The sequence below is a fragment of the Ranitomeya imitator genome, chromosome 6 (genome assembly GCF_032444005.1).
Source record: "Ranitomeya imitator isolate aRanImi1 chromosome 6, aRanImi1.pri, whole genome shotgun sequence".
NCBI lineage: Eukaryota > Metazoa > Chordata > Amphibia > Anura > Dendrobatidae > Ranitomeya > Ranitomeya imitator.
In genome coordinates this window covers 244,280,007-244,296,659 of record NC_091287.1, presented here as the reverse complement: position 1 = coordinate 244,296,659, position 16,653 = coordinate 244,280,007, and the positions used below count along the sequence as shown (strand labels likewise).

The 16,653-nt window shown below is 43.1% G+C and overlaps 1 protein-coding gene across 2 annotated transcripts in view; it reads right to left on the bottom strand.

The window, feature by feature from the left end:
* Positions 1-8,962: 8,962 nt before the first annotated feature.
* The window catches only part of LOC138642408 (uncharacterized), a 125,528-nt gene continuing 117,837 nt past the window's right edge, over positions 8,963-16,653 (bottom strand). For both annotated transcript variants that reach the window (XM_069730539.1, XM_069730538.1), the window contains one exon: positions 8,963-9,182. In XM_069730539.1, coding sequence (XP_069586640.1) covers positions 9,127-9,182 — 56 coding nt within the window. In that variant the 3' untranslated portion in view covers positions 8,963-9,126. The remainder of the gene's footprint in view (positions 9,183-16,653) is intronic.

Here is a 16,653-nt window from a genome sequence, read left to right as displayed (position 1 = left end):
AGCTCCGCCTACTTCTGCATGCGGCCTGCGTACCTATCTTTAACATTTGGCACACAGGTCGTGCGGCTGTATGCCGATGCTTCCGCATGCATCGTTTTGACGATAGAGAAAAAATAAATTGCTACCAGCTGCGTTCTACGCTGGTTCGCAGCATCGTCAAAATGATGCATGCGGAAGCATCCGCATACAGCCGCACGACCTGCGTACCTAATGTTAAAGATGGGTACGCAGGCCGCATGCAGAAGTAGGCGGAGGTGCGGCCGAGGGCAGAGCTTCTCGGAGGAAGTCCACAGCACTCCGCAGCTCCTCAAAACACTAATGTGAAACCGGCCTAAGAAGAGGAGGATGCGTTACTTACATAGTGATCGCAAAACAGCATCCTCCTCTTCTGTGTGCAGATCTGTCTCCGATGTCTGATCAGCCAGGAACTGGAGGGGGAGGAGCGACAGCATGCAGAGCAGCAGCACAGGACAGCAGGAGATGATGAGAGGTAGCTGCCCTGTGTGCCCACTACCCAGCACATTCCAGCTAACTATCCAGCTGCCCATCTCAACTTTTGCGTTGCTAAGTAGCAGGGGGAGGGGGCATTTGACAAATTAAACATGGCAGGTTAGAATATTTTTTTCTGGGTATGTGCATTTTCCTATGTGTGTGTGTGTTTTCCTGTGTATGTGTGTTTTCCTATGTGTGGGTATGTGTGTGTGTTTTCCTATGTGTGTGTTTTCCTATGTTTGTGTATTCCTGAGTATGTGTCTATGTATGTGTTTTCCTGGGTGTGTATGTGTTTTCCTATGTGTGTGTGTATTTTCCTGGGTGTGCGTGTGTGTGTGTGTATATGTATGTGTTTTCCTGGGTGTATGTTATTTCCTGGGTGTGTGTGTTCCTGTGTTTTTCTGTGTGCATGTTTTCCTATATGTGTATGTGTTTTCCTGAGTGTGTGTGTGTTTTCCTGTGTGTGGGTGTATGTGTGTGTTTTCCTCTGTGTATGTGTTTTCCTGTGTGTTTATGTATATGTTTTCCTGTGTGTATGCGTTTTCCTATGTGTGTGTGTTCCTGTGTGTGTGGGTGTGTGTTGTCCTGGGTGTGTGTATGTGTTTCCTGGGTGTGTGTGTTTTCCTGTGTGAGTGTGTGTGTTTTCCAGGGTGTGTGTGGGGGTGTTTTCCTATGTGTGTGTTTTCCTGAGTGTGTGTTTTTCCAGGGTGTGTGTTTTTCCTGGGTGTGTTTTCCTACTATATGTGTGTTTTCCTATGTGTGTGTATGTGTATCTTCCTGTGTGTGTTTCAGTATTCAGTGGGGCTGTGCGTGTGTGTCACTATACAGTGGGGCTGTGCGTGTGTGTCACTATACAGTGGGGCCGTGTGTGTGCGTCATTATACAGTGTGGCTGTGTGTGGGTGTCATTATACAGTGGGGCTGTGCGTGGGTGTCATTACACAGTGGGGCTGTGCGTGGGTGTCATTATACAGTGGGGCTGTGCGTGTGTGTCATTGTACAGTGGGGCTGTGCGTGTGTGTCATTGGTGCATTCACTTTGTCCCATTCTATGTGACTGCAGACTTGTGAATCCTTACATTGATCGCAGTGCTGTGGTTATTCGGGGGGTGTGACTGCAAGTTTGTGATTTGCATACATGCGGTCACATGCCGACTTGACTTGCATGGCCTAATGCAACTGTATTGAACAAGTCCAGAAACAGTCTAGTCGGAATGTGGCTGGGAATATCTGTTACATGCTTGCGGTCTCTAGACCACCTGTTCCCGAAGCCGGCAGGAGAATCTTCACAGCGCACACGATATGAGGATTCACACATAGTGACTGTAGACATGTAGCTTAAGATCCGACAACCCCTTGAAGGATGGGCTGCTACTCCTGGGCCACTGCTGTGTGCTTGCCCCCCAGGTTAAAATTTGCCAGCCAGCCCCTGGAGAGTGGTACTATGGGAGGTTATTATAGAGGGGCTTCTAGTCTTTGGGGGGATGTTATGGAGAGGGGTAGTGTGGGGGGAATATTATGGAGAGTGTTCTATTTTGGAAAGGGGCCGCACAGGCAGGAAATTCAGGTACTGGTAAGCACTGCAGGGCAGAGCTGAAGTTGAAATGTGCTTTCATTTTAGATGATGAGCCTTTGGGGAGGGAAGGGTTGGGTTTACTGTGAGGGCACATAAAGGGGCATTGTAGGACATTATAGGGTACATTATGAGGTAGTGCAGGCCATTATGGGGCAATTGGTGAATTGTGAAAGGGGGCATAGTACAGCGAGGCGCAGTGGGAATATGCAGAGGGGCATTGTGGGGAAATATGAAATGGGGCGGTTTGGGGTGATATGAAGAATGGCAGTAGGGGGTGTATTAAGGATGGGCAGTGTGTGGGGTATATTATGGAGAGGGACAGTATGCGGGGATATTTTGTGCAGGAAGCACAATTAGGGGAGATTATTTATTCAGGGTTGCAGGAGATATTTATATTTATGGGGCAGTATAATGATACTTTTATTTTTAAGGGCACAGTGTCTTCATGTGCTGCTGAAAACAGAGAAGAGGGAAGTCTGTAGAGAAGCGCTCAGGGCATGAAATCTCATCATGGTGTCAGGACAAAATGGAGAACTACTTCAATCAGCACGGTGGCTCAGTGGTCAAATCCCACCAAGGACAACATCTGCAAGGAGTTTGTGTGTTCTCCCCGTGTTTGCGTGGGTTTCCTCCAGGTATTCCGGTTTCCTCCCACATTCCAAAGACATACTGATAGGGAATGTAGATTGTGAGCCCGAATGGGGACAGTGCCAATAATTTTTGTAAAGTGCTGTGGAATTAATGGCACTATATAAATGAGAAAAATACATAAAATAAATAAATCAGAACAGATGTCACCTATAAGGTTCCTGGATGTAAATATTTGCGATACTGTGTCACATCAGTACTGTGGTTCCTGTATGGCCACAGTCTGATGATGACTAGTAACAGCAACTTCCAGCATCTCCTTACCATTGTTAAGGACATACTGGGAGCTGTAGGTCCATGCGATATCTATAATATAACGCTGGGAGCGTCACTCTGTCCGGAGCCTTTATAGACTGCGCAAGCGCCGGCGCAGTCTGGACCCCACAGAGTGATGCTCCCAGGAGATCGCGGTATGCGTAAACTGAACGCACACCGCGATCTCCAACGGAGAGTCAGGGACGCGCCAGGAGGGTAAGTATATTCACCTGTCCCCCGTTCCAGCGCTGCGTGCGGCTCCGTGTTCCGGGTCCTCTGCCTGTGACGTTCACAGTTCAGAGGGTGCGATGAAGCGCTTAATGCGCGCCGCCCTCTGACTGAACAGTCACAGCCAGAGGACCCGGAAGAAGCGGCACGCAGCGCTGGATCAGGGCCATGTGAATATAGCAAGTGTCGGGGGCCTGAGCTAGCGGCGACTCCGGCACCTGACCCCCACAGCGTGCCAGTGTCCCCGCCTGCTCAGGCCCCCAGCACTCGGCGCCCAGCGACGATAGGGGAGTATGTTATTTTTTATATATATATCACAGCAGCATACGGGGCATATAATACTATGGAGCATGTTATGGGAGCCATAAACATTTATGGAGCAGTGTACGGAGCATATACTATGGAGCACCTTATGGGGGCCATAAACCTTTATGGAGCAGTGTACGGGGTATATGGATGGGAGCAGCAAATTACAGAACGGGGGTGCAGGATGGGAGCACATGACAGAACGGGGGCGCAGGATGGGAGCAGCACATGACAGGATGGGGGCGCAGGATGGGTGCAGCACATGTCAGAATGGAGGCGCAGGATGGGTGCAGCACGTCAGAATGGGGGCGCAGGCTGGGAGCAGCGCGTCAGAATGGGGGCGCAGGATGGGAGCAGCACATGTCAGAATGGGGGCGCAGGATGGGAGCAGCGCATGTCAGAATGGGGGCGCAGGATGGGAGCAGCGCATGTCAGAATGGGGGCGCAGGATGGGAGCAGCACGTCAGAATGGGGGTGCAGGATGGGAGCAGCACATGTCAGAACGGGGGCGCAGGATGGCAGCAGCACATGATAGAACGGGGGCGCAGGATGGGAGCAGCACATGACCGGATGGGGGCGCAGGATGGGTGCATCTGTTTTCTTAAATAAGGACATCACTATTTAGAAACATCCGGGTGAGTACCACTTTCGTTTGTTCTTATAAGGATTTATAATAGTAACGGCACTCACCCAGATGTTTCTAAATAGTGATGTCCTTATTTAAGAAAACAGATGGACAAATATGAAAAGGAACAGCGGCTGTTACTATGCCTAGGCCCTTATGGTACTAACCCCCAAATGTAGTTGGTCTCTGCAGATACATTTGGCTAACCATAAACGTCCTTGGAGCATATAACCAATTTGTCCTTCGCTATTATGGTTGCACATGCCTACATATAGCCCCTATATACCTGCCCTTCATTATTACGGTTGTACACCCTTTATATGTAGTCCCTGTCGCCTATCCCTGTGTATAGTAGGGTTCAACAGGGAAAGTCAGTTAGGGACAGCCTCCGTTGAGTGGGGGCGCCCTCTGCGCAGGTCTTTATGGTGCCAACCTCCACGTAGGAAGGGTTTCAGCAGTTTAGCTTTTTTATAGGGTATATAGGATATTTTTGCGTTCATGCTATGTTCCTTGCTATGTATCTCATATAAATCATAATGCCCCCCTGTTAGGCATATATATTTTTTGCTCTGGTTATTATTCTCTTTGATTTTGGTTTTTCCTCACCTGGCTTCTTTTGATCCCTAATTTTTTAATCTTTTACGTTGGTACACTGGCAAACCGGAGTAAAACCAGGACCATAACCTTGGATTAATAGAGCAACACTTGCAAAGATAAAGTTTGACTCTATCTCTTATGGGTGTTTGTTGCTTTACATGCGCTAGATGGCACGTACATACACCTTTTGGAGGACAGTCTCCGCTTGGATCACATATCTGGTGGTGATTGCCTCAATCCATTCACGATCCTAGTTAAACTAAGTCCGGTCTAAGTATGCCCTATTGCAAATGTCATTACAAATGTTTGCGTCTCACCGCGCCTCTTGTATGCGGGTCACGCTGCGCGCATGCGCAATAATCTTTTCGGGCAAACCGGAACTATGGTCACATGAACCAGAAGCAGTGCACACGCCGAGGATGGCGCGCGCTGCATGGCGATCCGGCTCATCATTATATGAAGGAGACACAACCGAGCGGCAGGTAACACAGCCCCGCAGGTATCCCGTCTACTCCCCTGATGAGTCCTGGGTAGGACGAAACGCGTTGGGAGACGCTACCTTATATGAGGAGGCCGAGCACCCACAACATATGAATAAGAGATGGGTGAGACCGTTCCACTCTTACGTATCAGCTTTAATAGTTTGTATTTACTATGAGTGCATAGGTCACATTTGATTGAAACAGTACATGGTCTATTACACCTGGGCACCCACCTCTGGGATAAGAGGAGCATACGAATGGCCCGTTAAGAGTGTATTCCATTTAGTATGTTTCAATATGGTATTATGATATCGGCCTCCTAATTGCTTACTTATACGCCGTTGTGAATATACATATATTCGGTTTGGTTGCGCTTTTCAAGAAAATGACATCTTTTATGGATATGTGGTTTCTAGTATTCTTGGTAGTTGTGCAAATTTGGATGTAATACGGACCAGGTACAGACACTGCAAATAACAGTCATACACATATTCCTTTGTCATTTTGGGTAACATAAGCGTATACAAAAGGTCAGCACGGTTATACCGTACTAGATTATACCTATATAGGCGTACCAGCATTTTTTTTTTTTTCTTGTCCCGATTGTGTCTATTAGAGTGGTTGATAACCCCTCTTTGTTTTTAGTATTTCCTTGTATGTTACACGTGGTGATGGTATCACATTAGTTCGTCCCCTTTTATACTTTTAGAATAAAAGTTAAGTTTTAAGTCCAATTGCTTTTCATATATAACCTGACATTACAATTGATCGCTGTACTAAGCTTGGTGCGGTCTTGATGTACTGATGGTGTTTCCAGACCTGCATTCATGTTTGACGGAGGTTCTGGAGCTGCATTCATGTACTGACAGTGGTTCTTGCAATGCATCCATGTGCAGACAGTAGCTCTGATATTAAATAAATGTAGCAATTAATAACATGACTATGTTGAAAATTAAAAATTCTCAAAATGTAGAGATTTGAGATTAAGAGGAGGATTTGGCGAGTTTCTGCTCCAAAAACTCAGTTTTAGTTAGCGTGTGTTCACACTGATTTGTGTTAAGCAGAAACTCTCCAAATCCTCAAAATTCTGTTCAATAATCGATCGTTGCTCATTTAATGGTGTGAACTTGGTTAGTGTATATGCACTCAATATTTCTGTGTGATGTTGCAATGTGTTGGCATTTGGGGGTCCCACTGTCCATTTTTGCCCAGGGCTCCACTGTAGATACCTTTTATACAAGCCACGTTGTGTAAATCAGGTTTCACAGTAATGAATTGTATCTTTATTTATCTATCTTTGCACATTTTTTGGGTCCTTACTTTTTTACAAGCAGAAGAAATGTTACTAGGAAAATGGGTTGCCTGTCCCTTCCGGGCATTAGTCAATGCCATATACGTTTGCACAGGCTTCTTGTAGAACACCCTTACTTTCTGCAAGGGACTGTATGCATTCAGCAGTTAATCTGAGAGGTCATGTCAAAGAAGCAGTCTACAGGTTTCAACCTTCTAACTTGCTGTCCACGGTTTACCATTGACAAAAATGGTACATAGACAGATTTCAGTGGGGTCAGTGTCTGTGCACAGGTGGGCTTTCAGGTCAGGCAAACCACTGGATGATGGCAAAGAGCATTGCAAGTTAAGAAGAGAAAGGAAGTTCTGGCTATCAAGTTCTGCTGTGAAATTTGCTTGTACAACACTTTGGATTCTGTGCTTGAATTGTTGAAAATATTGTATGTGCTGGGGTCTAATGAGCACCTCAGTGTACTCCGGATGGAATAGTGAAATAAGGGGAGAGATATGGGGGTTGGTGCTACTACGGGAACATGGGAAGGTGAACACCAGTTTGTGCTATTGATATGTACAGTGGGGCAAAAAAGTATTTAGTCAGTCAGCAATAGTGCAAGTTCCACCACTTAAAAAGATGAGAGGCGTCTGTAATTTACATCATAGGTAGACCTCAACTATGGGAGACAAACTGAGAAAAAAAATCAAGAAAATCACATTGTCTGTATTTTTAACATTTTATTTGCATATTATGGTGGAAAATAAGTATTTGGTCAGAAACAAACAATCAAGATTTCTGGCTCTCACAGACCTGTAACTTCTTCTTTAAGAGTCTCCTCTTTCCTCCACTCATTACCTGTAGTAATGGCACCTGTTTAAACTTGTTATCAGTATAAAAAGACACCTGTGCACACCCTCAAACAGTCAGACTCCAAACTCCACTATGGTGAAGACCAAAGAGCTGTCAAAGGACACCAGAAACAAAATTGTAGCCCTGCACCAGGCTGGGAAGACTGAATCTGCAATAGCCAACCAGCTTGGAGTGAAGAAATCAACAGTGGGAGCAATAATTAGAAAATGGAAGACATACAAGACCACTGATAATCTCCCTCGATCTGGGGCTCCACGCAAAATCCCACCCCGTGGGGTCAGAATGATCACAAGAACGTTGAGCAAAAATCCCAGAACCACGCGGGGGGACCTAGTGAATGAACTGCAGAGAGCTGGGACCAATGTAACAAGGCCTACCATAAGTAACACACTACGCCACCATGGACTCAGATCCTGCAGTGCCAGACGTGTCCCACTGCTTAAGCCAGTACATGTCCGGGCCCGTCTGAAGTTTGCTAGAGAGCATTTGGATGATCCAGAGGAGTTTTGGGAGAATGTCCTATGGTCTGATGAAACCAAACTGGAACTGTTTGGTAGAAACACAACTTGTCGTGTTTGGAGGAAAAAGAATACTGAGTTGCATCCATCAAACACCATACCTACTGTAAAGCATGGTGGTGGAAACATCATGCTTTGGGGCTGTTTCTCTGCAAAGGGGCCAGGACGAATGATCCGGGTACATGAAAGAATGAATGGGGCCATGTATCGTGAGATTTTGAGTGCAAACCTCCTTCCATCAGCAAGGGCATTGAAGATGAAACGTGGCTGGGTCTTTCAACATGACAATGATCCAAAGCACACCGCCAGGGCAACGAAGGAGTGGCTTCGTAAGAAGCATTTCAAGGTCCTGGAGTGGCCTAGCCAGTCTCCAGATCTCAACCCTATAGAAAACCTTTGGAGGGAGTTGAAAGTCCGTGTTGCCAAGCGAAAAGCCAAAAACATCACTGCTCTAGAGGAGATCTGCATGGAGGAATGGGCCAACATACCAACAACAGTGTGTGGCAACCTTGTGAAGACTTACAGAAAACGTTTGACCTCTGTCATTGCCAACAAAGGATATATTACAAAGTATTGAGATGAAATTTTGTTTCTGACCAAATACTTATTTTCCACCATAATATGCAAATAAAATGTTAAAAAAACAGACAATGTGATTTTCTGGATTTTTTTTTCTCAGTTTGTCTCCCATAGTTGAGGTCTACCTATGATGTAAATTACAGACGCCTCTCATCTTTTTAAGTGGTGGAACTTGCACTATTGCTGACTGACTAAATACTTTTTTGCCCCACTGTATATAGGAGATGGGGATGGAAGGAGGAAAAGAGCATTCAAATTAATTACTGATTATCATCTCGAAGAGGACCTATCACCAGGTCAAAAGTGGATTTTTTTTTTAATTTTTTATTCCTGCTGCTTCCATTGAGTATTCTTGTTAGTTTTTTTTTTGACAGGTCCTCATTAAAATAGTGTTGCATTATCTCCAAACAATTTATTTCATACTTGAATTGTTTCAGACTTAAGGAGTTAGCTGAAAAGTAGCCACTTATTGTATGTGATTGGGGGTGAAAAACGATCTCATCAACATCAAAAAGTTTTATTCAAATAAAAGCAATAACATATCAATAACATACAAAATAAATGTGTGGGTTGAATGTTACTACATTTAGTCCTAGTATCCAACATGAAGAAACAAACTGATTTTCAAATTCATCTTTTACACCACACCCTGTGATATTTCAGGACATTAGTCGAGCGCCCCAGTGTTTACTAGCACATGCGCTAGCACCTCAAGATTTACTTCTGAAAGAAAAAAAGAAGAAACACATAGTGAGGTAAAAATAATATTGTAATGACATGCTTCACTTACTATTGCAGTAAGCTCATAGCTTAGACACGTGTCCTTATTTCTGTGTGCAGGAACATAGAATTACCTGGATAGCTACATGTGGTTCACTGCCAAATAATTTGCTACATTTGTTGGCAGACTTAGACTTTGTGCTAGTCGCTCTTTGGCATATAGTTGGTTTTCGCATGATGAATCCATGAGGCACCATAATATTTACAATAAATATTAGAAACAATGGGCAATTAATTTTCCCACAAGAAAATGGGACTGTTGTGGAGGGCTAAACCAACAGACCAAACTTAATTCTGTTCATTATTATAATTGTTTTTTATAACAGTTTTATCACTTAATACTGAGCAGAATTAAGTATGCAGACTAGCTGCTTTTGCTAATACTTGTTACGATAGGGCTTTTTGCAATATTTCTAAAAAATATTACACAGCTCCCAAACAGTTTCATGTCCCTTCAGATGTTCATGTTCACACAATATTATAGCCCCACAGTCTCCCCACATAGTATATTGGCCTCCCTCACTATTTCCAATAAGATATTATGGCCTCCACAGTTCCTCCACACAGTAAAATGACCCCCCCCAGTCTCCCTACACAGTATTATGCCCCCAAACAAATGTGATCTACCCCAGTCCCCCACATAATCCCCAAACAAGTACTGACCGATAATTATTAAAAAACAAAATAAAAAAATACAAAATACAACTCAACTATTCCATTCCTCCACTGTATTGCTGTGTACCGAAGCTCTGCTCAGTTGTGACAATCTAGTGACGTCACCATGCCTCCTGTGTGAAAACTAGTGGTTCCCTCTTTCATCATTGCATTCATCAGTATATGCATTCTGCGGATACTGATGCTGGTGGAATTAAAACAACGCAGTACAGGGAGTGACCCCATGATGAGATTCACCACTGTCGCCTTTGCCCGTTCCAGTGTGAAGGATTATAGATCTGCACAACACAAATCTGTGGAATGGCTGTGTGGATGTCTTTAAACCAAACACAACATATTTCAGCTAATTTGTTCAATGAAGGCATCTTTTGGGAATAGTTGTCGCCATGGGCACCCAGACTGGGATGAACTGTATTTTAACACCTTTAAATGACAAACCGCATTAAAGGGGTTTTCTAATACAGAAAGCTATTTTTGAGGCACAGATGCTAAAAAAAAACAAAACAAAAGGCATAACAACAGCCTCACGGATCACGGATCAAGCATAGGTCGGCCAAGCGGTAAGTGCTGGAAGCAATGCTTACTCTGTTAGAAAGTCACCATAAACACTTGAACATTACTTCTGTTTTCAACACACCAATTTAAGGAACTGGCATGTGTGTACGTCCATAAAATTATCTACAATGCCCTTTTGTTTTCCTACACCAGTGCCAACTTTGTTGATTACGCATTACAATTGCATACTATTGGTTCCTTAAAGTAAACCTGACAGCAGATTCATGCTACCCTAATCATGTTGTTTCAGCCAGTAACACTGTGAGGTTTTCAGAGAAAACATACATTTCTAATACAGGGACAATGCATCTCAAATGTCTAATCCAAGAGGCCATTACCAGGTGGCTTATCAGCGCTTCTTTGGGTTAGGTCGAGGATCACGCGAGTGATGATTCTCTCTCTTCTGAGTGAATCGGCTCGATTTTGGTAATAACACTCTGATCAAAGCTTGGTCAGATTGTAAGTTTACTAGGATCAGATTCTCTCGCGTGAGAGAATTGTACTACAGGAGCACAGAAGGAGAACTTAATTTCTCCATCTGCTCCATTGTCTGTGTCCGCAGACTGGACCGCACTCAGTCCTAGCAGAGAGCACCATAGAAGCGAAGGGGGGGGGGAATGCAAGTAATATTTAATTTAGTATTTTATACCATTATCTATTATAGAACAGTTATTTGAGTTATTTGTTTTTACATTTTATTACTATTGTGTTATTAAGAATCATCTACTAAGAATATATTTTATTATTTGAAAGTGTGACATCAATTCTGTAGGTTTATATATTCACATCTATTGTGTATGCTTTATTACTTGATTCTTTGTAAATAGGTTAGCCTGAATTCTGTTGTTACACAGTTTGAACATCATCATACTTTTGGCTTTTATTTTTATGTCAGTGAAGAATTTTTTTTTTTTTTTAAAGTGACAACAAATACAGAAAAAGTGTACTCCAGTCATTGACTGAGGTGCATTTATTGTGGTGTCCCTCACTGCATAGTGACTGTGGCTGGGTACTGAACATCTGTCCCCTATCAATTTGAATATGGGCGGGACAGACTGAGATTTTTTGTGCAACTTCACAACCCAGCAAATCTGGCAGCCACCGGGAACAGCAGTTTTTGTGTGCGTAAGGGGTAGAGTTGCGACAGTGACAAAAAACTGAAGTGCTAAAGCATGTCTATGTGAAATATATGAAATATGAATAGCAATACGGCTTCTGGGTACTAGGAAAAAATGAGCCGGTTAGCACATAATTTGGCCAATTCATGCATGCCCATCAACCAACGACAAGGTGGTCTCAAAACTGCTGGGTCCTAATGTGTCTAATGTGAATAACTCTCTAAGACTGAAGGTTAAATTCCTGGGTAGATGTGTACGCCTCTCTTCCAAGTATGATTTTAGGAGTAGGTAGGACCCTGCTGCAATTAAAATCCATCACATACTGTTTTTTTTTATTTTTATTTAGGGATGTGACAGGTTACCGATCAGGTATTGATGACCTATCAACCTAAGGATAGACCATCACTATAAAAAAAAACGAACAACCGCTTTAATATCTTCCTGTTTCTTCAAATAAACTTTGAATTGCCATGATGGAGGTAGGAGACCTGAAAGCACACCCCCCCTCCCCCCCCAACGAACCTATCCATTACAGTGCACGGCTGCCCACTCTCCCTAGACCCACAAGCTCGCTGCCTTGGGGTAATCTTTGACGCTGATCTCTCCTTCAAACCACATATCCAAGCCCTTTCCACTTCCTGTCGACTTCAACTCAAAAATATTTCACAAATCCGTTCATTCCTCAACCAAGAATCTGCAAAAACTCTAGCCCATGCCCTCATCATCTCTCGCCTTGACTACTGCAACCTCCTGCTCTGTGGCCTCCCCTCTAACACTCTCGCACCCCTCCAATCTATTCTAAACTCTGCTGCCCGACTAATCCACCTGTCCCCCCGCTATTCCCCGGCCTCTCCCCTCTGTCAATCCCTTCACTGGCTCCCCATTGCCCAGAGACTCCAGTACAAAACCCTAACCATGACGTGCAAAGCCATCCACAACCTGTCTCCTCCATACATCTGTGACCTCGTCTCCCGGTACTTACCTACACACAACCTCCGATCCTCACAAGACCTCCTTCTCTACTCCCCTCTTATCTCCTCTTCCCACAATCATATACAAGATTTCTCTCACGTATCACCCCTACTCTGGAACCCTCTACCACAACACATCAGACTCTCGCCTACCATCGAAACCTTCAAAAAGAACCTGAAGACCCACCTCTTCCGACAAGCCTACAATCTGCAGTAACCACTGATCGACCAAACCGCTGCATGACCAGCTCTATCCTCACCTACTGTATTCTCACCCATCCCTTGTAGATTGTGAGCCCTCGTGGGCAGGGTCCTCTCTCCTCCTGTACCAGTTATGACTTGTATTGTTTAAGATTATTGTACTTGTTTTTATTATGTATACCCCTCCTCACATGTAAAGCGCCATGGAATAAATGGTCTATAACAATAAATAATAATAATAATAATAACGTTATCCACTGTCAGTACTCCTAAAGTAGCAGTGTTTTGTTTTTATCAATCTTGTTTTTAGTCCTTCAATATACACTCCTCAACATTGAAATTTCAATATGAAGAGAAAGTCATGCAATTATGGAAATCACAGGGTAAATGATATGATAAAAAAAATGTAAACAATTTTTAAAACGTTTTGATTTTTTCAGTATCATGCATCAGCGCCACATGCAGAAATACATGCACTTACACTAAGCATGCCATCACTGAGATTATTTGTTGGCCAAGCAATGTTCTGCCACACAGAATGCACTTGTCCACACAAATTGAGATCGACTGCTGGCAACTCAATTTTCAGTTGCTGACCAATGAAATCCGAGATGTGCTCAATGTGAGACAAGTCCGGAGACACTTCAGGCCATGGTAGTACCTTTAGGCCACACATGTTGCTCACAGTAGAACAATGGTTAGAGGAAAAAAAAAATTTCCTTTCTAGGCGCTTCCGGAAGACAAGGATAATTTGAAGTTTGAGATCATTTGCGCAGTACCAAATTTATTAGGACACTTTAATAAGAACAAAACAACGCGTTTCAGCCCACAACGGCCTTCATCAGGTATTATATGTGCTTTTTTTTTTTAAAAAAAAGCACATATAATACCTGATGAAGGCCGTTGTGGGCTGAAACGCGTTGTTTTGTTCTTATTAAAGTGTCCTAATAAATTTGGTACTGCGCAAATGATCTCAACCTTCAAATTATCCTTGTCTTCCGGAAGCGCCTAGAAAGGAAATTTTTTTTTCTTCTCTAACCATTGTATTCACATGCAATCCTTGGATCAAGGCTGGCATAGTTCCTGCAATAGTGCTGCATACCGGAATACTATAAGGCATGGATCCATCATACGGATCAATTGAATGTACATACAAGACATCCAAAGGGTGAGTGCAACAATATATATTTCTTGCTGTGAATATACATCTACACTTAGTCTCTGCGCCCCTTGTCTCCCTTTTTATATCTCCTTCCGAGATCCTTGTGTCACAGTAGAACAAGCAGCATGTGGCTTTACGTTGTCGTGTTGAAAACCATCTCCTGGTACACTTTCATGTTCCCCTTTGCAAGTCTCTTCATGGTGTTGTCCACATGGTCTCCAGACCAATCTGTGGCTAGCATTACATACAAGACAAAAGCAAGACCCATCGCTGAAGAGAATACACCTCCATTGCGGTCTTGCTCTGCATATCATAATATTTTAGAGAGGTGGCCTGATATCAATTAGAACACTTTCAGTTGGACATCTGGCACATTGTCTAAGGTCATAAAAATGCCTTGTCATGGTTTGTGTATAGGCTAGATATTTGATGGCAGATTTCACTTCCAGTACAGAATAGATCACTACGTGCCATTCTTCAAATCTGACAAGACCATGTGGGTAACATTGTAAAGAAGCCTTCAAGGGGGAACGTCACATCAATCCTACTACTGGGAATATGAGCTGTGGTGGCATAATGTACAGTAACCAGACCCCTCTAGTTTACATAGTAACATAGTTAGTAAGGCCGAAAAAAGACATTTGTCCATCCAGTTCAGCCTATATTCCATCATAATAAATCCCCAGATTTACGTCCTTCTACAGAACCTAATAATTAATAGTAACATAGTTAGTAAGGCCGAAAAAGCCTGCCTTGCGCAGGTGTGTACTATGGAGGGCAGAGAATTAACTTCAATCCAATATTGCAGCCAGCATGCAGCCAGCGGGTAAGGAAAGGGTGAATCAAACACCCGAAAACCCCGCCCCTATGGCTGAAGAGTGTTCCCTCCAAATTCAGGTGACAGAGTCCCTTTAACCCTCCGTCACATACAACTGATCTGACAGGCGCTTCTCTTTTACTTTCATTTCTCCTTCCTCACCAGATTGTGAGGAAACCCCCTCCCTCCAGGTAGTCTCCTGTCTCTTGAAGGTCTGTGAAACCTGATATCACAGTTGGATTTCAGAGCTTCAGGGGAGAGGATATAGCTGCACAGATCTCTCAGGCTCATTGTATGTGAATACGTCACATTCAGTAAGGTTGGTATTTTATGTTTTTATTCATCACAATAGTTTATTTAGCTTGTTTTATGAATGTATAGCACAAAATGTGAGGATATTTCATAGAAATAAGGGAGATTTTATAAAAGAAAGTGTGCTGCTCAGGCATATACAGTAGTTCCCTAACATATTCCTTCTCTTGCTTCAGATTATCTGCTGAAATGGAGAGGAAAATGTACAATTTATCCAAACAACTTGATGTTGAGGAAGTAACAAACATGCTGTTAGATGATAGAGACCTCACACTGAATGAGGATTTAGGAGAGGAAAGTGAGATTGATTCTCATGATGAGGTGGAAGAATGTGTCCTGGATTCTGAAACAGAGCAAGATGGTGACAGTGGTGAGGATGAAGAAGTTGGATCATATTATATTGGAAAAGATAAAAATACTAAATGGAACAAGAAGCCATTCCAGAAAAAACGTAGGGAACCTTTAAACATTATTACTCACCTTCCTGCAGTAATAGGAACTGCACGTAATGCAAAAACTGCAGTTGAATGCTGGAACAGTATATTAACAGATGACATTCTGGACTCTATTGTCACATATACCAACCAATATATAGACATTATAAAGGACAAGTACATCTGCAACAGAACCATCAAGCCCACAGATGAAATAGAACTGCGTGCTTTTTTTGGATTACTGTACCTTGCAGGAGCTTATAGGGCAAATAGACAAAGTTTGGAGGAACTTTGGGGTAAAGATGGGGATGGAGTTGAAAAATTTAGCCTTGTTATGTCCATAAACAGATTCAAGATTCTAATTCGTTGCCTTCGGTTTGACGACAGAACTACCCGAACCGAACGCAAAACACATGACCGACTTGCTCCAATTCGTGATATATTTCAAAGATTTGTTGTAAACTGTAAACAAAGTTATTACCCTGGAGAGAATCTCACTATTGATGAAATGCTCCCTGGTTTTCGTGGTAGATGTGCCTTTCGTCAATATATTCCATCAAAGCCAAACAAATATGGAATAAAAATTTATGCCCTTGTTGAAGCCAGTAAGACCTACACTTACAACCTGGAAGTTTATGCAGGAAAACAACCAGAAGGTCCTTACTGTGTGAGCAACAAACCCATTGATGTTGTAAAAAGACTGGCTGAACCCTTATTTGGATCGGGTCGCAATATTACAGCTGACAATTGGTTTACAAGTTGTGATCTGATTGATTATCTGAAAATTCAGAAGCTGTCATATGTGGGAACTGTAAGAAAAAACAAAAGGGAATTGCCGCCACAGTTTGTAAGTGTGAAAGAGAGACAACAGTACAGCAGTATGTTTGCATTCCATAATGGAAAGGCTTTAGTTTCCTATGTACCACATGCCAAAAAAATGCCAAAAAAATCGTACTTCTTCTATCAACACTTCATGATGATGCTGCCATCGATCCTGGGACTGGGGCAGAAAAAAAACGGAGATAATTACATTTTACAATGCCACCAAAGGGGGTGTGGATACAGCAGATCAGATGTGCTCCACTTTCAACGTCAGCAGAAACATCAAACGCTGGCCAATGGTCATATTTTTTGCTATGTTGAATTTGGGTGGTATAAATTCACAAGTA